Below are 27,085 nucleotides of genomic sequence, written 5' to 3' on the forward strand. Positions count from 1 at the left end.
TAGATTAGGAAATGAGACACTTAAAGTAGTTATGAGCTTTGCTATTTGGGGAACAAAATAACTGATGATGTTCGAAGTAGAAAGGACATAAAATGTAGACTGCCAATGGCAAGGAAATCGTTTCTGAAGAAGAGAAATTTGTTAACATCGGGTTTCTGAAAGTATTTGTGTGAAGTGTAGCATATATGGAAGTGAAACATGGACGATAAATAATTTAGACAAGGACAGAATAGAAACTTTCGAAATGTGGTGCTGCAGAAGAATGCTTAAGGTTATTTGGTTAGACCACATAACTAATGAGGAAGTACGGAACAGAATTGGGGAAAAGTTAAATTTGTGGCACAACTTGACTAGAAGAAGGGGTCAGTTGGTAGATCATGTTCTGTGGCATCAAGGGATCACCAATTTAGTATTGGAGCGCAGCGTGGAGGGTAAAAATCGTAGAGGGAGACCAAGATGTGATTACACTAAGCTGATTCAGAGGGATGTAGGTTGCAATAGGTACTGGGAGATGAAGAAGCTTGCACAGGATAGAGTAGCATGGAGAGTTGCATCAAACCAGTCTCTGGACTGAAGACCATAACAACAGCATCGTGGTTATTAGTAACATAGCGATTACGCATTGGTGTTTGATTCATGCGCCGCAGGTCACTATTCATTTAGGTGAAAACAGTTACAAATGTCTTTAACTGGTCAAAAAATTATTTTCAGCTGACACAATTATGAACGACAATCTTCGTGAGGAAGATTTCGAAATATATTTTTCTGAAAACAACATGTTTTTTCGTTTCTACAGTTGTTCGGATGACATTTTCTGTGTATTGTTGAAAGCCTAGGTTTACTTCATAAGGAATTCGATCAGTTGCTACAAGACACACAAAATATTGGTTCATTTTACTATAACTCTTTAATATAGAAGGATAATACCTAACTTAAATGCAGTCCGTTTCCACTTAACGGACAACAGATTTTTATCACTGTTGTCCAGTACAAGAATACTGATTGTACTTGAATAGTACGAAGGGTCGTCTCAGAGCGAAGTATATTTAACTTTAAAATTTGGTACCCAATTCTGACTAATAATGCAAGCGCTGCTGGATCTGAGCTATTTTCATGCAGCAGTCATCGAAGATTGCGCTCTAACGTAAGTTGTCTTCCGTTATCGGTGGCGTATGGAACCTCTTGAGGGAGTGTTTTCGACAGCGACTCTCATTAGTGACTGCGTCTGGTAGCGTCTGTCTTTAGCTTGTGGTGCTGTCGTGAAATATCAACCAGAAGCTGAGGCCTCGCTCTTCGGACGACTCCACAACACATTTGTCACGTGACAGCGTGGGAGGGGGTGGGGGGGACACTTTCTCCGGGTACACATTTCACCATTGAGGAGAAAGTGACGGAACCCTTCCATACCACGATTTCTGGTGAGACAAAATGGTGATGGTACGCTGGGACACGTCTGTGTACATAACATCTAGATATACTCTTCCATCGCTTTGTTCTTTTGTGGCATGCTTTGTCTGAGGTACACAGCACTTTGCTCTACGTATGCTGACAGGTTACTCTCAGGGATAGAGTCTAGAATGTAAGGGATAGAGTGTAATGACAGATTTTACCAGGTTAGGTTGCAAAGTGACAACTTCAGTTGCAGTTACTTTCTACTTATTTACGTCCAGAGACCTGCGGTATTTTGGAAATTAGACATGTTACCTGAACCTCTATAAATTATTTATTTATGGTACAATACTGGCGATCGTTATCATTCCGTCACCACAATCAAGATTCGTATTGGAGACGAAATCACAAGTAACATTTCGAGAGAATAGGTACCAAAGCGTTCTGTATTACAGTAACAGAAATTCCCATATGCGAGAGAGCCATAAAGTAAAAGCATAACGCGAATAATTGCTATGAGAGTATCACTAGTGTCATATATTTTATGCGAACTGATTCGTATCAATCCATCACCGTAGTGAAGTCCGCCCCTGGTAGCTGAGTGGTCAGTGGGCAAGAATGTCATACCTAACGGCCAGGGTTCGATTCCCGGCTGGGTCGGAGATTTTCTCCGCTGAGGGACTGGGTGTTGTGTTGTCCTTATCATCATCATTTCATCCCCATCGACACGCAAGTCGCCGATGAGGCGTCAACTCTAAAGACTTGCACCAGGCGACCGTTCTACCCGACGGGAGGCCCTAGCCACACGGCAGTTCCACACCGTAGGGAAGACTACGTATTCTGGACGAATTAATTGATAACTATATCAATATAAATGCTCCGATGTTTTAACTTCCCATCATCATTTGCGATAGGTGTTATCAACAAAAGCCCTTAGTAAATTTTTACCTAAACATCACAATTCTGGCCCAGAAAGCCACTGGAGAGCAGCTACCAAGAGCAAGTTGAGTGACTAAGCAACAATGAGAACCGCCCTCATGAGGTTAAATTTAAACAGGGAATCCGTCTGGGAAAAAGGAAAGTTCCTTCCTGGTTAGCAATTCATGAGGGTTCTGATACATCCCTGTCATTAACTTATTTATGAGTTTTCGACAGGTAAATGGAACCGCCTCTCCTCGCAGGTACGAACCCCCAATCAACACGGTGCGGGACCTGCGCGACAGCGGACTGAACTGGGCTGCGACGCACATAGCGTGGCTGAATCCTCTGAGAGGCACCGACGAGCAGGTGATCATAGACCTGTGCGAGCGGTTCAGAGCACTCAAGGAGGAAGACATGAAGGCCCGCTCTTCCACCCGCGACCTGGCGCTCGGCATAGAACGGCTGCCGGCAGGTGGGTTCTACAAGCGCGTGCAGTCTGGGTCAGGGCTCGATCTCTGACGAAAGTAAGTAGACAAAGAAACATGGGAAATACAAACAATCCTGCTAGAGCAACATCCGTATCTGAGCCAACAATAATAATTTTTACATGCAGTAGTACATTCGATAAAACAAAAAGGAAGTTCCATGTAACGTCATAGAAAACAACGGTTGGGCTAGGTGGTGTAAAACCTAAGTCAATGTCAAAGCGACAGAAGAGGATACTACGGGATACTGCCTGGATAAAGAAATATGCGGTGAACACCAGAACACACTGTGTGCTGTGACCTCGAGTGCCGTGTACGGGACGCGGTGTACCACCAGCGAGTGCAGAGCATGAAGAAGCGTACATGAAGGTGGAAACAATCTGGTAAGCCAGAGTGAAGGAGTACTGCCATCTGTTGACGGGAAGAACAAGGAGGGACCAACTTCTCCAGCCGTTCTCAATTTTCAGTCTGTGACTTATATTCAAAAGGAAAAAAATTACAAGAAAGTGGCATGATAAGCGTCAAGAGCAGATTGTGAGTGGTAAAGGAACATACGGAACAGGGGCACTACAAAACTGTAGTGAAGCTAATACTAAGCAGGCAACTTAAAATTCATGTATGAACCGTAACACACAATGAACATTTTTTTCTCTTTCCGTGAGTGGCACGCAAGTTTTTAATTTAGTGGAGATACTTATGGCGACGTGGAATAACGTACCACATATGTCTCTTGGCTGAAGAGCAGCGCTTATGCTGCTGCCATCCCACCCCTGATGGGGAATGTAAATGACAATAACGAAAAAAAAAAAAACAAACAAAACGTGCCACAGTCACGAGATGAAAGAACACACATAGGTACCACTCCTATTAAAAACATCTCGCTACTAAACAAAATGGATGATAGCAAAACCTTAGAGTCTGCACATTCAAAAATTCCTATACCAATTAATATTTGGTAGCAATAGCACTAACGGTACACATTAAAGTAGGAGCAATACAAAAACTGCTTACTTAACGGACGGTGACTCAACAAGACGTAAGTGAGATAAGACGTGAGGCAAATTTCACGTCAAGAACGACACGTAAATTTTCATTTAGTGACAACACAGAAAATGTCGCACTCTAAAGCGTCGTAGTCATAGGATAAAAAGTTAAATACTTGCGAATGTCTATTAAAAGAAGACTTTTACAGCTATGTAAAATATAAACTGTGTGAACCCTGCAGTCCTCACTGTAGGAAACAGGCACATGCCATATAGTGGCTAAGTCTTATTAATGGCCACCAAAGCAATGGCGAAAATATCGACCCAGTTCAGAAATATAGATGTACAATAATCAGAAGGAGAACGAAATGAGGCTGGTTACTGATTCAAAAGAGGAAGGTTACTCAGAAGGGCTGCGCGCTTAAACGAAGTTCACATATTTCTTTACCCAGGCAGTCGTCCGTAAAATTACCTGGTGTCGCTTTGCCATCGACAGGTTTTACCGCACCTACCCTGATCGCTGATTTCTAAAATGTTGTGTGGAACTTCTTTTTGTTTTCTCATATGTACTACTGCATGTTAAAATTATTATTAGCTTCGGTCTTTTGTTTGTTTTCAGTATCACACCTGATGAAGGGCATGTAAGAGCCCGAAAGCGGTAGTGATTTAAGTATTGAAAAATAAAATGAACCTTACAACTAAAGCGGTATCTTAAAATTCTATATGTGAAACAGGTGATTCATTGTATTACCTCAAACACTCGTCGCAGCAAGTTGCTTGTGATGGAATGTCCCTCTTAGAAATAACTGTAGTCCAATTGTCAATTCAAAAATATTTTGTCAACTGTGGAATACGTGTAGTCTGCGTAACTTTAAAAAGATTATGAAATTATTTCACTAAACTGTGGCTAAGTAGATTTCTGGAGAGCCGTATTGACAACGTGTGTGACAATAAAAAACAATCCTGATGAGCTGTGGCACAATTTGACGTTAAAATTAAGCCTCAAAAGGTTCACAATTTCTCAATATCGGCACAACTAAGCAACAACATCACAGATTAATTTTACATAACGGAATCAACATAAATGCAGGTTCAATACTCCGCCACTGTTTTTTGAAAGGACGCCGCAGGATCCTATATTACCTTTTATGATCTCCTTGTAACGCTGGTTTTAGTCATCAATCTTACGTTGTCACTCCGAATTTCTGAAGGAAACGCTAGCTTCCTCACAAGGGACTTGATATGACGCGTATCACATCTTCTTTTAAGTTCTGTACTTGGTGCATAATTACGCAAGATCGCTTTTAGAATCTACCAGAGGTGTTCATTTTGTATCTATGTGGGTGTTAAATGACCTTGTGTATAGACACCAAGTCTCGGGATAGGAATACGCAGGGATACAACATAGTTGAGAAACGGCGATTAATTTACTTATAATCAATTATTCAAAATGACAGTCACAATCGCAATAGTTTATTTTGCCGCCAACCGGTTTCAACCCGCGATGGGGTCATCTTCAGGGCAGTTTACACCACTTGGTCGCTCGGTGGAGTCGTCACCCTGCCTGACATAGTTACCAACGGTGCACAGGCGGGGTGAAGACTCCAGCGAGCGACCAAATGATGTAAATTGCCCTGAAGATGACCCCATCGTGGCTTGAAACCGGTTGGTGACAAAATAAACTATTGTGATTGTGACTGTCATTTCGAGTAACTGACGCAGGGTTACAATCAGCTAGACTGTTAATTTTGTCTGAAATGCCATACTGTTTGATTCAATTAATCGTATGCAGTGGTACAGTTAGAAAAAAGTGAGTTAAATCTATTAATGGCTGCCGATGACAGTGGTGCATCGAGATAAAGGATGGATGTCATTTGTTCCATCACATTGTTCTTCACATCTAAAGTACAGGTCATAAATATCCTTCCGTCTCGTTGCTTTGGTACCTGGCATTTCGAATGTCTTGCTATCAGGCCATATTTTTGTAATTATGTATTTCGTGGGTGGAGATACAGCTGCACACTGCAGACACCATTACTTCTTACATACATCTTTGACGACAGTCCACACACACACACACACACACACACACACACACACACACACACACACACACATCTAGACAGCAGTTTGTACTAGCAAGATACAATATGACGGTTTAAACTAGATAAGAACTAAAATTTCTTTTGACATGTTGCTCATTCTGTTCTGAAATGTTCGCTTTGTTAGGATACTTTGCTGTTGGCGACTACATAGAAGAAGAAGCCGCCAGCAAGTGGCTGCGGCCGATGCAAGAGGATATCTACTGGGAGATGAACAACATTATGGTGCGCAAGGGCTGGCCGCACCTCCAGCATCTGGACGACCTCATCGACCGGCTAATCGACTCTGGTCTCATACTGGCCTGGGAGGGTCAGGTTAATACTTCCAACATACTCAATATTATTTTTGTATATTATTGCGGTAAGTTTTCAGGTCAATGTTCACATCAGAAAACCGTACAGCAGTGCTCGGTGTCACTTTATGCAAGGCTTTCAGCCCATCTTTAAAAGCATGAAGTGGGTAGTTCTCCCAACCACAGTAACATGCAGCACATTTCCTCAGCCGGCAGGGGTGGCCGAGCGGGTCTACACGCTACAGCCTGGAACCGCGCGACCGCTATGGTCGCAGGTTCGAATCCTGCCTCGGGCATGGATGTGTGTGATGTCCTTAGGTCAGTTCAGTTTAAGTAGTTCTAAGTTCTAGGGGACTGATGACCTTAGAAGTTAAGTCTCATAGTGCTCAGAGCCATTTGAACCATTTTTGAACCACATTCCCTCATCAATGTCCCATTTCGTCCACTCACGACGAGATTCATCAAACCATGAACTTTGATCGTTGGTTTCTAATCTGGTGGGGGTTGCGGGATGGAAGTTCATTGCAGCATACTGTAGGTGACATCTAAAACGTCTCTGACCCAAAGATCGAACCAAGGTGAGTTGCGTGGCTTCAGGCGTGTTACAGTTTGATTGTAGAAAGCGCCATATAGAACTGAGAACATATGGGGCTCTGTCTTTTTAAGAATTTACACGATGGCAGCTTTCTTCAGAGAGCTGGACGAATGGGTAGAGCATTCAACATGGAATAGGTGGACCCCTCCCTGGCAGTGTCAGTAATGGTCTTCGTGGCCCCATTCAGGCGTGTATCAATTTTTCTTACATGGGCGGTGTTTTCTCATGCAAGTGCCACAATATGCAGCAGAGGAATACACAAGTGGAGTTGGAGCACTGGGCAGCGTATCTTCTTTACACCCCCCCCCTCCCCCCATTACTCCATCCCTTTCGTGGAGGTGATTTACCCTTGAGTTATGCACCTCTCACGAATGTATGGATTCGCACTTAAATGACAATGTCCAATCGAGAGTGACACCTGCATAGTAGGGTAGTCATCATGTGAAATTCTGACTCAATGAAATAACACATTTAACTTGCTGAGAACTTCCTTATTATGTGAACGGTATGTTGTGATCTCTACTTGGTTTCTGCTCCTTCCTTCATCTGAAAAATTACTGATTCCTTATTGTAAGACGCTGTACAAAGATATCCTCACAATGCATGGTATATTATTCCACTATTAGAGGCGATATCTTTCTACCAAAAGAGTATTTCGTTTTCCATAGTGATTATACTGCAGTTTGTGGAAATAGACGGCACGTTCTGGAATGCAGAGTGTTTTATCGTTCCCTGGCATACATTGTGCAGTACTTCCCTGCAGATTGTATTCTTTGAATCCCTCTACCTTGGAACCTCGCAGCAATACGCTAAAATCGTGATGATGGTCTTTCGTTCTTCGGCCTGCTCTTCCAATGCAAACTGGTCTCTAAATGAATTTCTGAAAGCATCCACTTCTCTAAGATATCAGTTTAGAAATATGGTAAGGTACGTATTTGAATCAAACTAGTCGTGATATAAACGTACTAAAATCGATTAAAAAGTATTAACTACTAAGCTACATGGTAATTACGTCTGTATGTTGTCGGAAACCAGTGTTGTGTTTACTGACAAAATGAAGATCTTCCGAAGAAGGGGAGTTCTTGGGTAAAAGTTCCTCGAATTGGTTGGCTATTGTCACTTCTTATTTACTCTCAGCTAATAGCATAAAAGAGGGGTTATTATTTTCATCATTCTTCCAAGCAGTTTGACGTGGCCTGTCATGATCTCATCTCTTGCGCCGTTCTGTGCATCTCAGAGTAGCACCTAACTTAACGTTCTTCAGTCAGATCCGATGCAGTGGTTAACACACACGAATTGTAGTCTGGTGGATGACGGCTCTAAGAATTGAATCCAGTCATATCGAAAATGACAATAAATAAGAAAATTTTAAAACAAGCATCCACTTCAATTATCTAGGATGTGGTATTAGTTTTAACCATGACCAAGATATTGAGAAGGAGGTTAACAAATACCAACTGGAACAATTGGAAGACCTGTGTGAGAAAAAAAAAAACAAGAAGTAAAAAACAAAAATGAAATTCTATAAGTTATTGGTTTATCTGCTCTTGTATATGATTCCATCTCATAGACGGTAACAGAAATAGAAAAATCACCTGTACAAGCAGCTGTAATGAAGTTCTTGAGATATGTGAGAGGCTCTCATAAAATGGATAAAATAAGGAATGAAACAATAAGATCAGGTCGAAATATCTTTTCAGTTAGTGACAAGATAGAAGAGAGTAGAAAGAAACTGATGGATCATGTTAACACAGTGATGGAAAACAAATTGCCAAAAAAAAAAATTATTCTCGCAGATTGAAAAGAGAGAAATTGTTAGACGTCGTAAGAGACTGATGGGTGGATAATATAGATCGGAAAATCTAATACTAGGAAGAAAAAATGGTTTAAATGGCTCCGAGAACTCTGGGAGTTAACATCTGAGGTCAAAAGTCCCCTAGAACTTAGAACTCCTTAAACCTAACTAAGCTAAGGACATCGCATCACACACAATTATGCCAGAGGCAGGATTCGAACCTGCGACCGTAGCGGTCGCGCGGTTCCAGACTGAAGCGCCTAAAACCGCTCGGCCACAACGGCCTGCCCTAGGAAGAAGATGATGATGTTATTGTCACGTATTTTTACAAATGATCGTCTCTGACTCCACTCATCAGCATGCCAGGGATAACACAATGGCATTAGTAAACATTATGCTGTTTGACTTTCAGGTTGTCACGGCAATTTAAACCACTTGCTTGTCGATGGTGATAGTTTTGGCGATCTTTTTTCTAATCTTTGGTATCTTAATCTTTACAGAGGATTGCCGAGTTCATTTCATCTTTTCTTTGTCGATTTCTTGTACAGCCCTTAAAGAGCTACAGAAAGTGGCGACTTCAGCACCTAGCACTGTATAAACATGACTGCACAGTACCTACCCTGCTCATATCCCCTACTCCCACATCTTAATGTCAACAGTAAATTAGCACTTGACCCGTCAAGGCTAGCTAAAACTTCATTGAGTTTGACATTCATAAAGCCACTATGGTAGACTATGAAGAACACGATGATTGTAAATTGTACGTGTATACAAGTACGCTTCATCTACTAGTCCAAATACATGAAGAAATACATATTTCTGCATTCGAAAAAAGTAAAAACGGTGAAATACCAAGATAGATGTGGTTTTTGGTCCTTCTTAAACTGTACGGCTCTCAAAATATATATGGGGTGCAATCATATTCGACATTCAAGTATAGAGGTATAAGATCTATAGTTCAGTTGTCATTTCTACGCAATTACATTCCGCATGAGGCACACTAAGGTCATTTCGGTTGAGATCTGAGCTGTTAAGAGATGGTTCTATCGACCTGTATCACAGTTGTTTACGAAGTTTTGATACACTCGTATTTATAATAAGAATATAAACATGTTCTAGGGATATACTACTGAAATAGCTTACTTTCAAGGTATAGCAATATCCTACCTTCAAAACTATATTGACAGAGTAACTATCAAACGTTTAAGATACAATTAGCTATGTGTAGCTCCTTCAAAATTTATTTCTTGGGGAATGCACAACCAATCAGCTTTATCAGTAAAAATATTGAAGCAATTTGTCAAATTCTTTGTAAAATGGTTTATCTAAAAGTAAGAAGTAAAATAAGTTGGAGACACATTTAATGCATGTCATTTGTTGTACATGATTTGGAACATCATTCGAAGGCGCGTCAGCTATATCTCTAACATATCAAATTTGTTATTTTTGTACAATTCATTTCAAATAAGCATTCAACTGACTTTTGGCTGATTTTTAATTTTCAAGTTTTGTTCATATAACACGATCTTACTGACAAAATGAAGATCTTCCGAAGAAGGGGAGTTCCTAGCGTCTTCAGTCTTCAAAATGTGTTAAAGTTTGTACTTAATTCACACTTACGTAATCTTTCACGCCCTAAATAGCTTGGCCTTGAAACGTTTTTGACACCTCATTTGTCTTACTAGTAGCTGCTGTTCTTGAAATATTCAACGTTTAGTATTTGATTGAAAGAAGCGATTTTAAAACTTTTTGGGCCCAAAATAGATATACATTCAAGCGATGAACTTTTTGACTCCTCATTTGCGTTCCTAACGTTTTCTGTTCTCTAAATGTCCTACATTTAGTATTTAATTCGAAGGAGGCTCTTTTGATTCTTAAATATCATATCATTACAACTCTTCATGCTTATAATAGGCCTTGAAGACATCAACTTCTTGACATTTCATTTACAATAATTGATCGTGAAATATTTCACCTCCCCTCAAATGACTATTATAACACCCCAACGACCCCCTTAAAGTCAATTAAGACAGAATATCATAATATGAAGAAGGGAAGAGTTGTCTTGGCAAATAAGACATCTTTACCGATAAGCTCACACCAAGAAGTTTTGATAACAACAACATTATACATCACTGAGAGTTTTTGTTATGAAAAGAGGAGGAAGAAACCTCAGATTTAATTAGTGGACAAATATCCAAGTGGTAATTGCAATTAATATCTTGAAAGCTAAGTCCAACGTGATGTTAGTCAGAGGTAACTTTTATGTGGAAGAGAGTTGTAAGCGCAACGAAGAAATTCAATGCGCCTACAATACACTTTTCCAAGAAGAAGTCGCTTGCTGACTCTCATCCTGAAAAGACATGGAAGAACAATTATTGACTTAGTTATTGAGAGTACGGAACGCGACGAGATAGTTTTGCATTCACAAGTGTTTCTAGCGTGACGTGATTCACGAGCTTCGGAAACTGATTTTCTTAGCAGAGACAGGAACTGATAGACGCGTTTAACCGTGCATAACTGGTTAATTGAACTTTATTGACAAAACTAATATTATATTGGAGCTCCGTCGAACCGCCTTATGATGACCTGACCTTCCTTGCCCAGCAACTAACTGTACTTCTGTCGTCAGCAGATGCTTCATAGACCTTGCACGAGCGTTTGTGAATGTTCCCCACAGTTTCTTTCTCTGCAATGAGAAATTCAATGACGGCACTGTGCTTCTAATATACATTACCTCAGGACGCCATTTCGAAACTGTCCTGCAGCTACGCTACGTCTCACAGACGTCAGACGTGACGAAATCTTGGCGCGTTCATTCAGGAGACCTCAAATTATACGTACGTAACGTTCCGCATTGATAGCATTGTTTTCTGCTGGGTAAAAAATACGTTGCATTACTTTCTGGGCAACCCGCGTAGATTGCCGAAAAAAAAAAAGATGTAACACCCTCAAGAACAAGGCCGTTTTACTAAAAAGTGATGTGACTGGTAGTTCACCGTAATAGGAGTACATGATAACAATCTCAGACAAAATGAAGCACAATTGTCACAGTAAAGGGTGGCCAAACAGTCACATCAACACACGGTGTACCCCACTCTGGCGATCGGGCAGACTTGTGTTCTCGATTGGAAATGATGGTAAAGGAGCCTAATGGCACGCTGCCATTGACCGTCACAAGAAATTCGGCAATAGTTCTTGCTGGCTCTAGAGAACGAGTAAGTTCCCGCTCCACCATGTCCCATACGTTTTCGATTGGACTTGACTTTCAAATAATTGGAACTAAAAGAAGAGCGGATAGTATATCAAAGAGTATCTGTTGATCTCGCTTCATACAGGTTCAACAACTCCATAGCAACGAGCCAACAACGTACGAGAAGACTGATAATTGCAATGTTTCCTCGTAATTGGTGGTGTGTACGATGCAGATGAGATAAGATTTAACAACTACTGCATATCCCGGCAATGAATCATTCAATCTTAAATCAGAAGAAGCTTCCATCGTACGAGTTCGCATTTCTGTCTCCCGTTCACCAACGGGGACCTACGTCATCGCGCATAGTATCTCAACTCCACTGCGAGAGCTGTGGCAGTAGCAGCTCTACGACGTCGACGATATCAGCACGCGGTTGGAGTGGGGGGGATGCCACGCTATTTAATTTTTTTCAAGTACCTTGATTAGTTTCAAGTTATACTAGACCTCACGCCGGTCAGTTTCATACACCATTTGCTCTTTTTCCAGCTCTTCTCTTGAAAACCATGACACAAATCGGTTGTGTAATTTATAGGCTGTCTAGCTTTCACTCTGCTCAAACATTTGACAGGAATGGAACTTTTCTACGGTCGCAGGTTCGAATCCTGCCTCGGGCATGGATGTGTGTGATGTCCTTAGGTTAGTTAGGTTTAAGTAGTTCTAAGTTCTAGGGGACTGATGACCACAGATGTTAAGTCCCATAGTGCTCAGAGCCATTTGAACCATTTTTTAATGGAACTTTTAGTATCTTGCTCCCCCTTGGATGAAAATGTGCTCGCGCCTATGGCAGCAGAGTAAAATATTCGCCTCGATCTCACCTCGTCGTGTTGGCAGGTGACGCGACGATGGCTGGCGCCCCGCGTGCAGCTGGCAGTCCAGACGGCGTTCCGGCTGCCCTCGGCGGGGGCGGAGCCAGTCAAGCTGCGGCTGTCGCACGTGCAGGGCGAGTTCGCGCTGCTCGCCCTGGGCCTCTGCCTCTCGCTGCTCGCCCTCCTCGCCGAACTCGCCATCCACAGGTTCCTCAGCGGCGGGGGCGCCGCTCTGCCCTTCAACGTCAACTTTCTAGCGAAACCACCTCGGAAGGAAATGGCGTTCACGAGGGTTTATGGGCCGCTACTGAGAAAGGCCAAACGGTCTGGTCCAGTAGCTGGAGCTCTGTGAATGGCGGGCCAGAGGCGTCGTTCATAACAGTAGCGTGCTGCAGCAGTAAATAGTAGTACAACAATAAATAAACACAGTAGTTAATGTCCGTTAAATATTAGTACAACTTATATCACTGTAAATTTATATCTAGAAATACGAGGGTTGCCCAGAAAGTAATGCGCAGCATTTTTTTCTTCAAGAATCTTTATTGAACATAATGAGAATTACAAACACGGATGAATGGTGTTTTATGTACACATCTCATTTTTCCACGTAGTCTCCATCCCGTTCTATAGCCTTCTTCCAGAGCGAAACAAGGGCGAGTATGCCCTGTCTGTTACAATCCTTGTCCTGGCGGCGGAGCCAGTGCTTCACTGTGTCAATCATCTCCTTATCGTCCCCAACATGTCTTCCACGAATGGCATGTGAGGGGGATAGGCCAGGATTGTAGGTTTGATGAAGTAACACTGTCCAACTCTTTTTTGCGATGTAGTCAGCAGTCCTCAGAGTTACATGGGGCCGAGAGTCATCGTGTTGCAGCAAAACATCTCCGGGGTTGCTGTGGCGCCGAAGTCAGCCGAAGCGCTTCTTGAGTTAATGTGTTGACATACGCTTCTGAATTAATGGTACCGCCGCTTGGCATCACATCAATGAGACTCACACCTTCACAGTACCAGAACACGGCTTTTCGCGGATGATGCTGTACTATACGGAGATGCTGCAGCATTCAAAAATTGCAGCGAAGTGCAGGAAGATCTGCAGTGGATAGGCACTTGGTGCATGGAGTGGCATCTGAACCTTAACATAGACCAATGTAATGTATTGCGAATACATAGAAAGAAGGATCCTTTATTGTATGATTATTTGATAGCGGAAGAAACAGTGGTAGCAGTTACTTCTGTAAAATATCTGGGAGTATGCGTACGGAACGATTTGAATTGGAATGATCATATAAAATTAATTGTTGGTAAGGTGAATGCCAGGTTGAGATTCATTGGGAGAGTCCTTAGAAAATGTAGTCCATCAACAGAGAAGGTGGCTTACAAAATAATCGTTCGACCTATACTCGAGTATTGCTCATCAGTGGGGGATCCGTACCAGGTCAGGTTGACAGAAGAGATAGAGAAGATCCAAAGAAGAGCGGCGCGTTTCGTCACAGGGTTATTTGGTAGGCGTCATAGGGTTACGGAGATGTTTAGCAAGCTCAAGTGGCAGACTCTGCAAGAGAGGCGCTCTGCATCGCGGTGTAACTTACTGTCCAGGTTTCGAGAGGGTGCGTTTCTTGATGAGATATCGAATATGTTGCTTCCCCCAACTTATGCCTCCCGAGGGGATCACGAATGTAGAATTAGAGAGATTCGAGCGCGCACGTAGGCTTTCCGGCAGTCGATCTTCCCGCGAACCATATGTGACTGGAACAGGGAAGGGAGGTAATGACAGTGACACGTAAAGTGCCCTTCGCCACACCGTTGGGTGCCTTGCGGAATATAAATGTAGATATAGATCGGCGGAAGCAGTTGCTTTGAAATTTTCCTCTGTGCGGAATGGGAGTGGCGCTATTCCTTCGACTGTCGTTTTGTTTCAAGGTCAAAATGGTGAACCCAGGTTTCATCAACTGTCCGGGACAAGAAGTGTGGTATCGATAGCTACGATGCCACGGCTTAGGTAAAAGTTCTTAGGTTGGCACTAAGACACCGACACCGACGACACCGCCCTCTAGCCGGGGCTGTGCAGCTCGACGAGCGCCGCTCCAGTTTCGGCCCATTTTTTCGCGAGCTGACGACCAACCATCATAGTTTCATCTTCATAGTGGGCGAGCCACTACAGATTTTGCCTGTGTTAGCTTTGATACATCCGGTTTCGCACCTACGTGCTCACCTCTATCAAAAGTTACATATATGTCTTTGACTAATATTCTCTATTAAATGTCCTTTTACGTTAAAAGCAGTACCGACATTTTTACCTCACATGCTCCTACTCGCTTCCTACATTCCGCCTACTCTTCAGTTTACAAGAGCAGACCCACGCGCCGCCTATCCAGGCAGGATACGAAAAGAAGGCTTCCCCCTCGGTTTCAAAACGTTGCAACAAACCAAGACAAATCTTTTTTCTGTGCGATTTGTGATCAACCGTTAGACACCGCTGGATCCATCTTGCACGCACTTTTGAATATCCAAGAGTGTGGAAAATTGCATCCTCATTTCCTTTGCTGATTGACAGATGTAGCGGCAACTGCCGAGTCGTAATGCGCCTGTCCTCGCGAATGACAACATCAGCTCGCTGCAACGTGTCAGGTGTGACAGCCGTGGATGGTCACTCTGACCGTTGCAAATCGTGGAGCTCCGTCGAACCGCCATCTGATGACCTCACCCTCCGTGCCCAGTGACGGACTGACCTCTGTCCACAGCAGATGCTCCATAGACTTTACATGAGCGGTTGTGAATGTTCCCAACAGTTTCTTTCTCTGCAATGAGAAATTCAATGACGGCAAGTTGCTTGTAACGTACGTCACCTAAAGACGCCGTTTTGAAACTGTCCTGCAGCTACGCTAACTGTCAGATGTGACGAAATCTTGGCGCGTTCACTCAGGAGACTTCAAATTATACATACATAACGTTCCGCATTCATAGCATTCTTCTCGACTGGGTGAAAAATGCGGTGCATTACTTTCTGGGCAACCCTCGCAGATTGCCGGAAAAAAATGTAACACCCTCAAGAACAAGGCCGTTTTACTGATAAGTGATGTGGCCGGTAGTTCACCGTTATGGGAGTACATGATAACAAATTCAGACAAAATGAAGCACACTTGTCACAGTGAAGGGTGGCCAAACAGTCACATCAACACACGGTGTAGCCCACTCTGCCGACTGGGCAGACGTGTATTCTCGACTGGAAACGATGGTAAAGGTGCGTAATGGCACGCTGCCATTGACTGTCACAAGAAATTCGGCAATAGTTCTTGCTGGCTCTAGAGAACGAGTAAGTTCCCGCTTCACCACGGCCCATACGTTTTCGATTGGCGTGAGATCTGATCATTTTGCTGGCCAGAGCAGTACATGTATGAAGAGCACGTTGCGTCGCTGCAGCCGTTTGTGGACGAGCCTTGTCCTGCTGGAAAAGCACATCACCTACCGGGCAAAGGAATGGCAGAAAGAGGCACTAGTTACTTTACCATTCAGAATCACCAAACGTTACCGAGAGCTGTAACTGCTAGAGCCCCTCACCCTGAATCCTGGGGTGGGACCTGAGTGTCGTGAGTGAATATACTCCAAATCAGGCCGCTCACCACGTCTACGCCGTATTTATGTAATCTATCAGTCACGTACAGACATAGCTGGCTCTCATCACTGTCACTCCAGTAGGCTTTTTCACGGCATTGGAGTAGCTTTGCTTGGCGATATCGTGGTGTCAGTGGTAGGTGGTGAGAGGCACACGTGATCTTAGTCCTACTGCGTGCAAACGGTGACCAGTGGTCCTTGGTGACCCTTCTGGTACAACGTGTGCCCAGATTTCATCGCCTGAAGATGTTCGGTTGTCCACTGTTTCTTTGATAAAGCATCGCTCTTGATGTGAGTCTCTGCTATGCGGACGTACAGAACCTGGACTATGGTGACACGAGTGTTCCACAGACCACTGCCGAGAACTGCTACAGACCACCGATACATTGTGCCCAACTTGTGCAGTAAGCAGTCTATACGTGCGTCCACTTTACAGGATACCTATAATGCCATCCAGATCAAATGGATGAAGTTGTGCAACTGGAGTATGTACCCTAGAATGAATGTTACAAACACCGTTCAGCTCTAAACTCGGCACAGTTGCTATCTCCCGAGTAGAAACAGAGGGTGCACAACAGGCCTCTACAGCGCCTTCTCGTCGCCTATGACAGTCACAAATGATTCACTTATACTACAGTCATTCAGTATGCACATATTATACCCCGGTGTCACTGAACAATGTCCTTGAAGCCGTTACAGTTTTATCCGAAACTTATAGTCCATAACCAAATAAACATAGTTGATATGACACTTCAAGTTCAAAAGTTAAGCCTCTAAGTAGGATTGGAACAGTGACTTATGGTAAAAACCTGGGAAAGTTTCGCTAGTGTTCCGCACTAAGTAAGCCACAGTAGCATAGATATCCTGTGGAAATGTTTCGAAGTCTACCACCTGTGGTCGAGCACTGCTGACAGAGTCCCACGGTAGTAAAACAGAGCTGGAGGACAATTTCAGCAGAACCGAATGGAGCCGAGCCACGTCGTATGGTAGCTCTGCGTTGTTGGCAATGATATGGTTGAGGTGACTGCCAAAAAAGAACTCACTTTCACCTCAGCGGCCATTTATACCGCCATCTTTGTAGTTCTCCAGAGGACCGAACTGAATGAGCAGCGGATAGCGTAGACACCGCTGCTTGTTGCGGAACCATTTAAACCAACAGTGAGTATAGTGTGTGTCATTGATGCGTCTTCACCTGTCAGTAGCAAGATAGGCAGATGCCACATGTTGTACATATGGTAAGACAGTGGACCTAGGAGGAGGGTACTTCAAATTGTAATACAAACAACACATTTCTGCATTATTGTGGACCTCATTTTTCAAATTAGATCGCTTCTATATGCTGCTTCCTAGTTTCGTCCTATTGTACGTAGTCAAGTCTAACACGGGTTCATGTTGCACTATTATCTTTACTACAATGGTATGCAGGTTGATCACAAATATTCTGAAATGCCTGTAAGCGTGTTGCAGGGGAGGTTGTGCTGAGAAACTATTGTTAAGAAAAAAAATTGTTACGTTGCGTAGTTTCCAAATAAATTCACATTGAAGTTAGCCAATCTGGCCGTTTCGCGCGCAAATTCAAGCGGCCCCCCAGAGATGGTGTCACCAAATGTGTGTTTTGTTTGCTTTTCCTAAAACAGAACGAGAGAGCTGTACGAAAATTGTACATGGGACGGTAGTAAGGATAGAGCTTGAGCTAAAGGCTGAGCAGTCTCGTGTGCTATTATCTATGCTACGAGAATAACTGACACTTATTGTATCTGGGGCGGGGGGGGGGGGGGTGGAGGGGGGCAGAGGAGCATGGATTAGAGCGTGAAACGGCTTGAATGGCCGTATCGAATTTCTTTTCTTAACAATTCTTTTTCGGCACAGTCTACCCTGCAACATCCTTGCTAGCTCGTTAGACTATTTCTGACAACCTATGTAACACAACTATGTAGGCGAAAGTTTTGCACCTAGTGGATAATGCTTTTTGCTACAATTAATGTCCTTCAGGCGTACTTTAGTCCAGTGATCGATTTTGAAATCACATGAAGGAATGAGGACTAGAATCTGCCATAAGCAGTTTCCTCCATTTTGTACTTTTTTATTGTAGACGGAGGTTGTGTTTCGTGCAATATTTGTAAATATTTCGAGCTATAATCTTATTAGTACTGTACAAAACAGTACAGCTATTAGGAATACGTTGTTAATTTATTATTTAGAGATATTTACAGCTAGTAAAATTTTCTACAGTTTTAGATATATAGCGTGTGGACGGTTAAGCCGCATTTCTTCTGTCGTGCACCATCTTCTACCTTGAAACTGAGGAATGTCTTTTGCTATGGAATGTGTGATATTTGCAAATTAACTGAGTAATAATGTAATTGTTAGACGACTAAATACAGCATTGACAAAACGTCTTTTGATTTAAATTTCAATTAAATATTTGTACCTAGCTACACCACCATGTTGTACCCTGGAACATGTTTCCAGTTTTGGAAAAACCTAAATTTTTTTAACTGAGAAAAAACTGCAAGACATAAAAAGTTAACGCAGTCATTCAAAGGTGTAAAAAAAAGATATACTTGTATTGCATGATTGGCTAGAGGCGAAAGTGTGAAAAGTGTTCCAGGGTGCAACAAACTCTTAGCTACGTCATGCACATTTGAGAGATTCGCCGTCAGCCGCTTGCGGAAACCCGCTGCGGTATGACTATAATCACATGTATAAGTTGTTAAATGTGTCTATGTAAACATGTCTAGATCTACCACCATTGTATCTTATCCACTGTGAGAACGGAAGGCAGAGCACAAATCAGCAGCCGAATAGTGCACACTCCAGAGATGATAAGACGTTTCGGAGCAGCCGGCCACTACACGAGATCACCGACGGCTGATTCTTACAACCAATGGATTGTCAAAAGTCGAAGACCTACGAGTTTCTCTGTTTTGCTGGTTTCCTATTGAGTTTTGCATGGAGGCTAGGGAATTATTTGCTACAGCTCCGAGAGAAGGGTTTAGCGTGATCTCGTAGGGGGAACTCATGTATCGCTAATCATTGGCGGGAGTCCAGCAGAGATTTGGAGTTGACGCAGGTGAAGCCAGACAAGTAACAGTGCAGATTTACTGGGTAGCGAGTCGAGATGCTGATGACTACCGCCGATTTTGGTAACTTTGAATGATATCCCGTGAAGACCTGTGACTAATTTTTGTTCGGCTACGTTCAAGAACTAGTGTTCCGCTCCTACGACACATCTTGAAAGTGGCAAGGGCGATTTGTGAGATTTTGAGTCTGTGAGAGGGTACGTAAATTTATGTAGTGACGAAGAGTCACGTGTATAAGATAACAAGTCCTAGTGTTAGTGTTTGCTATTAGAATGTTACTTTATGGCAATGAAATCGTTCGATTTTCTGTGATGAATTGTTAGTTCGCGGTTTCGCACTCCCTAAGTTAGTTGGGTGGTTGCAGGTCCACGTCACTGGATAATGTGGTGTATTGATCCATTGAGCTATTCTGTATAGTAGTTGTGGTTCGGAAGTGTCACTAGCAGAAATATTCACAGATTTACCTTGGTTTGCGGTCAAGTTGCGACCAGACAGTAACTGGAATCACGCCTTAGACTGATTTGGATGTTTGAAAGCTGACAGAACAAGAAAATTGGCAATCTTTTACAGAAGCTCGAAATTTACCGCGGACTTCAATGCGAGCGCTTATAATAATTTCCACAACGAAACTTTGGCCCGAAACCTGGCAGAAAATCCGTAGAGAATCTGGTCGTATGTGAAGTATGCTAGCGGCAAGACACTATCAATACCCTCTCTGTGCGATAGCAAAGGTGATATACTATCGAAGACAGTGCTGCGAAAGCACAGTTACTAAACACAGCCTTCCGAAATGCCTTCACAAAAGAAGACTAAGTAAATATTCGAGAATTCGAATAAGGGACAGCTGCCAACATGAGTAACGTAGAGGTGGATATCCTCGGAGTAGTGAAGCAACTTAAATCACTTAAGAAAAGCAAATATTCTGGTCCAGACTGTATACCTATTAGGTTCCTTTTAGGGTCCGCTGATGCAATAGCTCCATACTTAACAATCGTATACAACCGTTCGCTCAACGAAAGATCCATACCCAAAGACTGGAAAGTTCTACAAGTCACACAAATATTCAAGAAAGGTAGTAACAGTAATCCGCTAAATTACACGCCCATATCATTAACGTCGATATGCTTCAGGATTCTGGAACATACAGTGTGTTCGAACAATAAGCTAACTGTGGGTTAGACCTTCAGTGACAGAGCACCACAAGTTCCTGCTGCTAATAAGGCAGTACACCGTTCGGTTGTTACATATTTTTACGAGCTTCATACAGGAGCAACCTATTTTCAGTTATCTGTGTAGTTACTAGTTTATTTTTGTAATTTCTTGTTTGCTTGAGTGATAACTAGGCACATCCATTTATTTTAATAACAGTGTAGCGTAGAGTACCGCCGTTGTTTTTAACCCTTGTATCGACACTCGTATCGTAGAGGCTTTTGTTCAAAAATGGTTCAAATGGCTCTGAGCACTGACTTAACTTCTGAGGTCATCAGTCCCCTAGAACTTAGGACTACTTAAACCTAACTAACCTAAGGACATCACACACATCCATGCCCGAGGCACGATTCCAACCTGCGACCGTAGCGGTCACGCTTTTCCAGACTGTAGCGCGTAGAACCGCTCGGTCACCCCGTCCGGCCAGGCTTTTGTTCATTTTGGTTAGAACAGCTCAGTGTCGGTTAGGCATAAGTGACAGAGCACGAGTTCCTGCTGCTAATAAGCCGGGTACACAGTTCGTTTGTTACATATTTTTAAGAGCTTCAAGCAGGGGTGTCTTCAATAATGGATAGGAACTATGTGCAGATGCGAGCTGAGTTGGTGACTCTTCGCTCGCAGCTACAGGTAGCGTTGGCATCCACCACACAGCTTGAGGCAGCTGCGAAGGGGCTTCACTGTGGGGGGCCAGACGCGGGGATGTGAGGGACGTCGAGCACGTCCAACGTGTCCCGCGATCGGCCTACTGCTGTGGCTGCCGCGGGTACTGCCTGCACTGAAGTGGACCCCTCACCTGTGGTCGAGTGGTCTGGATATTGTATCACAGACACAGTCCCTTTCACTGTTCAGAGATGTCAATAAACCCGCCTAAAGATGTAAACAGCCATGCATGAGCAGCACCTATTAGATGGAGGGGGTTCGACAGCCGATCAGTTCCAGTCATTCCACCAGGGAGGAGGTACACGGCTTTCCGTACCTATAACTATTTGATATAGATGTAGAACTTACGGAATCATCAATACAAAGCACGTAGGAATACTGAGACTTGGAAGTTAATAAAAGTCGAGGTGCCGGTAAATGTTTCACTAAAGGTTATTAACGGACGTGGATCGCCAACGACTAAAGAGGTTTAGTTTTATAATTTTTTAATGAATATTATTGTAAGGTTGTGGTCCAAAGTGGCTGTGGCATTTAATATTTTTTTCTTTTTTGTTCATGTTGTTTTGCTCTTATCGTATAGTGGGAAAGGGTGTTTATCATTAATCACATGGACTCACACTTTAAAATTTAAGATTATGTACTGTAGTTTGAGTTTAGTTTGAGTTTACTGAATAAAAGGGCTGCTGCGCTGGCTGAAAGATAATTAGAGCTGCCTTATATTTGTACAATATTATGTGATAGTGATTGGTATTATTCAATTTGGTGTGAAAAAATAGAAAGGTTTGTTTTGACAGACAAGTACGAAAATTTGAAAAGAGAATTATTACGTCTAGCAACAGTGGTATATTAATATTGTGCAGTTAAGAATTGAAAATCATAAGCAACGATCCAAAGATGGCGATTGATTATTTTAAGCAGACTTAATAACTGATACTTTGACGGAATTATTTCCGATTGACACAGAAAAAACAAAAATGTTCGGATGTGTGTGAATTCCTAAGGGACCAAACTGCAGAGGTCAACGGTCTCTGGACTTAAACACTACTTACTCAACTTATGCTAAGAACAAAACACACACCCATGCCTGAGGGAGGACTCGAACCTCCGGCGTGAGGGGCCGCGCAATCCGTGCCACGGCGCTTCAACCGCGCAGCCATAGATTAAACACCTTATTTCTAAACCTGGTTTATTAAGAGTTATTTCGACTATGTCAGAAGTTTTATTGTAATAGAAGAAACTCTAATATAATTCCATACAGGGAATATGTTTCACTTAAGAGAACGTTACGAAAGAAGTAATTATATATTCAACACATCTACATTGGCATGGATACTCTGCAAATCACATTTAAGTGCCTGGCGGAGGATTCTTCGAACCACCCTCACAATTCTCTATTATTAGAATCTCGTATAGCGCGCGGAAAGAATGAACACCTATATCTTCCCGTACCAGAACTGACTTCCCTTATGTTATCGTGGTGATCGTTCCTCCCTATGTAGGTCGGTGTCAACAAAATATTTCCGCATTCGGAGGAGAAAGTTGGTGACTGGAATTTCGTGAGAAGGTTCCGTCGCAACGAAAAACGCCTTTCCAGCCCAAATCCTGTATAATTTCTGTGTCCCTCTCTCCCACATTTCGCGATAATACAAAATGTGTGACCTTTCTTTGAACTTTTTCGATGTACACCGTCAGTTCTATCTGATAAGGATACCACACCGTGCAGCAGTATTCTAAAAGAAGACGGACAAGCGTAGTGTAGGCAGTCTCCTTTGTAGGTCTGTTACATTTTCTAAGTGTCCTGCCAACAAAACGCAGTCTTTGGTTAGCCTTCCTCACCACATTTTCTGTGTGTTCTTTCGAATTTAAGTTGTTCGTAATTGTAATACCTAGGTATTTAGTTGAATTTTCGGCTTTTAGGTTAGACTGATTTATCGTGTAATACAGCATACGCTATACCGGCAATGCCGGCAGACGCGGAGCCGAGCGGCCGCGATAGCAGCGGCAGTAGCAGCAGAAGCTGACTGATACACAGTAATTTAGTTTAGGTTCTGCTTGTTTTGTTCGCGTGCTTCTGCAAAGAAGCGAACTACACCTATGTATTTTACCGTGTACACAACTGTTAACAAACTACTCTAAGTTATTGTTTTTACGTATATCTTGGTGCATAACCTTGTGTAAGGCGGCTATCTATTGTACTTTTCCCGCCGTCAGAAGCTTCATATCACGCCACTACGTTTAATCCTCGTGTTGGTACGCAGCATGTAGTTTAGATTAGAATTCTAGTTTGCATTCTTATCTAGTGCAGTAATTTTTCGGTAAACAGAATTTCTAGTTAGAGGTAACTACAGATACATCCACTTCAGTAGGAAATTTATTACTGTCTAAATTTTTGCTACTCAGGGTAGATTCAGAAATCTGCATAGCAGTTTTTAGTTTTCCTTTATTCTGCTCGTGGTTTTTTGCGTACATGCCAAACTCATTAGAGCCATTTGAGATATATTTTTTATACACACTACGATATGGCTAGGTACTGTGGTTGTTGTGAGCTAACACGTCTTGAACTGGCTGCTGTCCGTAAACAGATGGAAGCTGCGTTGGCTGTTGTTGACATGCTTCTGGTTAATGCTCGAAGTTGCAGCGACTTCGGGACGCTGGTGACGAGACCTGCGACACGTTTGGTGCCGTTGGGATTCCCTTGTCACCTGGTGTCGCTGCATCTTCTGATACCCAAAATATGACTAGCCAGAAAATGGGTAGCAGACAGTGGTGTGTTCCCGTACCACTGGGTGGAAGGCGGAAGAGGGAGCAAGTCACACGGTTGGTTCAAAATGGTTCAGATGGCTCGAAGCACTATGGGATTTAACATCTGAGGTCATCGGTCCCATATACTTAGAACTACTTAAACCTAACGACATCCCCGATGCAGGTTTCGAACCGTAGCAGCAGCGCGGTTCCGAACTGAAACGCCTAGAACCGCTCGGCCACAGCGGCCGGCGTGGCTGGTTCCCTACGCCTTAGCAACAGGTACGAGGTGCTACCCATTGCTGATGATAGCTCTGAGCCAACATGGAATGCATCTCCTGTTGGGCCAGCGGCCGACTTTCCTGCTCTGTTCGGCCAAGCAACGATGGTAGGTATGCTTGCCATTCGGAGTTTCAATATCAGGCAGATGTTGGATCCCCTTACGGGAATAGCAAACAAGACGGGAAAGAGTGCCAGTGTGTACTCGGAATGTTTGGTGGGAGGTCTCGTCCGAGATGTGGAAGAGGGCCTGCCGGCGGCTATCGTGCGCACTGGGTGCAACCGACTGCATGTCGACTACATGTCGGCACGAATGAGCCTGCCGCTCTCTTTCTAAGGGCATCCTCGACTTATTTCGGCGGATGTCTGATCTGGTGAGAGCAATTAGCATCGCACGTAGGGTGCAAGTTAAGCCGTCCCAAGCATCGTACCCAAGGCTGATTGTGGTCCTCCAGTTTGGAGCAGAATGAAAGACCGTAACCAGAGACTCAGAAGAATCTGCGACGGTATCGGATAGAAATCTCTTGACCTCCGCTATCGGGTGCAGAATTGTAGCGTTCTACTGTACAGTTCAGGCTTGCACTGCACGCAGGAAACGGCTACTAGGGTACTGGAGTGCATGTGGCGTACACAGGGGCTTTTCTTAGTTTAGGGAAACCCTACCTTGGGATCAAAGACGATTTGCCAGATAAATTAGCCACATGACCTCAGAGAATGTTCGTCCTCTCAAATCAGAGATGGAAAGGGTTAATATGATTTTAGTAAACTGCACGAGCCTCCAAGGAGAGACCCCAGAATTAGTATTACGTAATAAAGTTTTTAATGCACATATGGTGTTAGGGGTAGAATGTTAGTTGGAACCGGTCGTTAATGGCAACTAAATCCTAAGTTCAGATTGGTTCAAATGGCTCTGAGCACTATGGGACTTAACTTCTGAGGTCATCAGTCCCCTAGAACTTAGAACTACTTAAACCTAACTAACCTAAGGACACCACAAACATCCATGCCCGAGGCAGGATTCGAACTTGCGACCGTAGCGGTCGCGCGGTTCCAGACTGTAGCGCCTAGAACCGCCCGGCCACTCCGGCTGGCAGTTCAGATTGGAATATGTATCGTAACAATTCAAAAATGGTTCAAATGGCTCTGAGCACTATGGGGCTCAACTGCTGAGGTCATTAGTCCCCTAGAACTTAGAACTAGTTAAACCTAACTAACCTAAGGACATCACAAACATCCATGCCCGAGGCAGGATTCGAACCGGCGACCGTAGCGGTCCTGCGGTTCCAGACTGCAGCGCCTTTAACCGCACGGCCACTTCGGCCGGCTTCGTAACAATTGGTTAGTCGCCAATGGTGGTGTTGCGTTTATTGCAGTAAAGAATTTGATAGAATCTAGCGAGGTTATCTAGACTACGATTGTGAATTAATCTGGGTGAAGTTAAGTATCAAAGATCTGTCAATAATGGTAACCGGATGCTTTTATAGACCGCGTGGGTCAGGAGCCCCAGTGGTAGAGCCCTTCAAACAGAACTTGCATCAGATCATTAATAATGTTTTCAACACGGCTGTGATTAGCAATCGTAATTGTTTACAATGCCACAAATTTGCAGCCAACGGGTTGCAAATATAATTAAAAATTCTTTCTCTAGTTTTCAACGTCAACTAGGGGCGCCTTCTTGAGAAAAAACTGTTACCTTACCTAACAATATCCCAGGAAGGTACATTAATAACAGGTAGGCATTAGAACAAACACTTAATTTTTACAAATTAAATTGCATAGAAATATTCACGTGTGGTTAAAAGGAATTTGAACGACATCGCTCTGGTCAGAACATTTAAACACAATTAAAATATTTTCCACCTGAATACATAACAGGTATAGTCAAAATTTAAAACAATATATAAATATGCCACTAACGGCACTACGGTGGTCGCTGTTTCTCACTCGTGACCTATAGCGCTGTAGTGCGCTTCGTGGCATATATATATACATATATATTGTTTTAAATTTTGACTATACCTGTTATGTATCCAGGTGGAAAATGTTTTAATTGTGGTTTTAATGTTTTGACTAGGGCGATGTCGCTCAAATTTCCTTTTAACCACATGTAAGGTAGCAGTTTCTTCTGAAGAAGGCGCTCCTAGTTTGCGTTGAAAACTAGTTAAAGAATTTTTGAATTCTATTTGCAACCGGTTGACTGGAAATCTGTGACCTTGTAATCGATTACGGTTGCTGATCACAGCCATGTTTAAAAGAATTATGATTTTTTCCTGTCCAAGTGCTCAAGGTGTATCCAAATATAAAGATGTAAGGAAAAAGATAATCAACACAGGTATGGCAATTGAATTTAATAAACGTTGTGAAGAACAAGGGCTTGTACCATACTATGTTAAAGCTTTTCTAAATGTCAAATTGTTCAAAAAAGAACAAAAATGTTTAAATTTCCTGTACAAAAAATCATTTCAGACAAAATCAGAATGTTATACAATAAGAAAGATAGTTTGAACGGAGAAGCATATTATTTGTATCTTGAAATCACTAAGTTGTTTCGCGTACAGAACAACTTTCAAGTTGATGATTTTTTGGAATCACATATCTGACAGCTTAGAAAATTATAAGCAGATTATTTCGAACAGATACGAAAAGAAACATAGCAAACTATGTCGTCTGTTGCCTGTAACCAAAACAATTCTTAAGGTATTCACAGTTTTCAAAAAAGTGATCGTAAGTCTTACAACAGAATTGTAAACAAAACTGACAAATCTTACAAATAAGGAATTGTCCTTATTAAGAAAGGCCTCAAGTACAACATCTCTCCTAATGTATCTGGCCATAATGTTGAAGAAAATACGTTAATAGACCTTAAAAGTGGCCT

At 42.8% G+C, this 27,085-nt stretch overlaps 1 protein-coding gene across 1 annotated transcript in view; it reads left to right on the forward strand.

Moving 5' to 3' along the window:
• The window catches only part of LOC126234879 (uncharacterized), a 93,723-nt gene extending 80,746 nt beyond the window's left edge, over positions 1-12,977 (forward strand). The window contains exons 5-7 of the mRNA XM_049943619.1: positions 2,571-2,782; positions 6,008-6,195; positions 12,651-12,977. Coding sequence (XP_049799576.1) covers positions 2,571-2,782; positions 6,008-6,195; positions 12,651-12,977 — 727 coding nt within the window. The remainder of the gene's footprint in view (positions 1-2,570; positions 2,783-6,007; positions 6,196-12,650) is intronic.
• Positions 12,978-27,085: the final 14,108 nt, after the last annotated feature.

The sequence above is a fragment of the Schistocerca nitens genome, chromosome 2 (genome assembly GCF_023898315.1).
Source record: "Schistocerca nitens isolate TAMUIC-IGC-003100 chromosome 2, iqSchNite1.1, whole genome shotgun sequence".
Lineage (NCBI taxonomy): Eukaryota > Metazoa > Arthropoda > Insecta > Orthoptera > Acrididae > Schistocerca > Schistocerca nitens.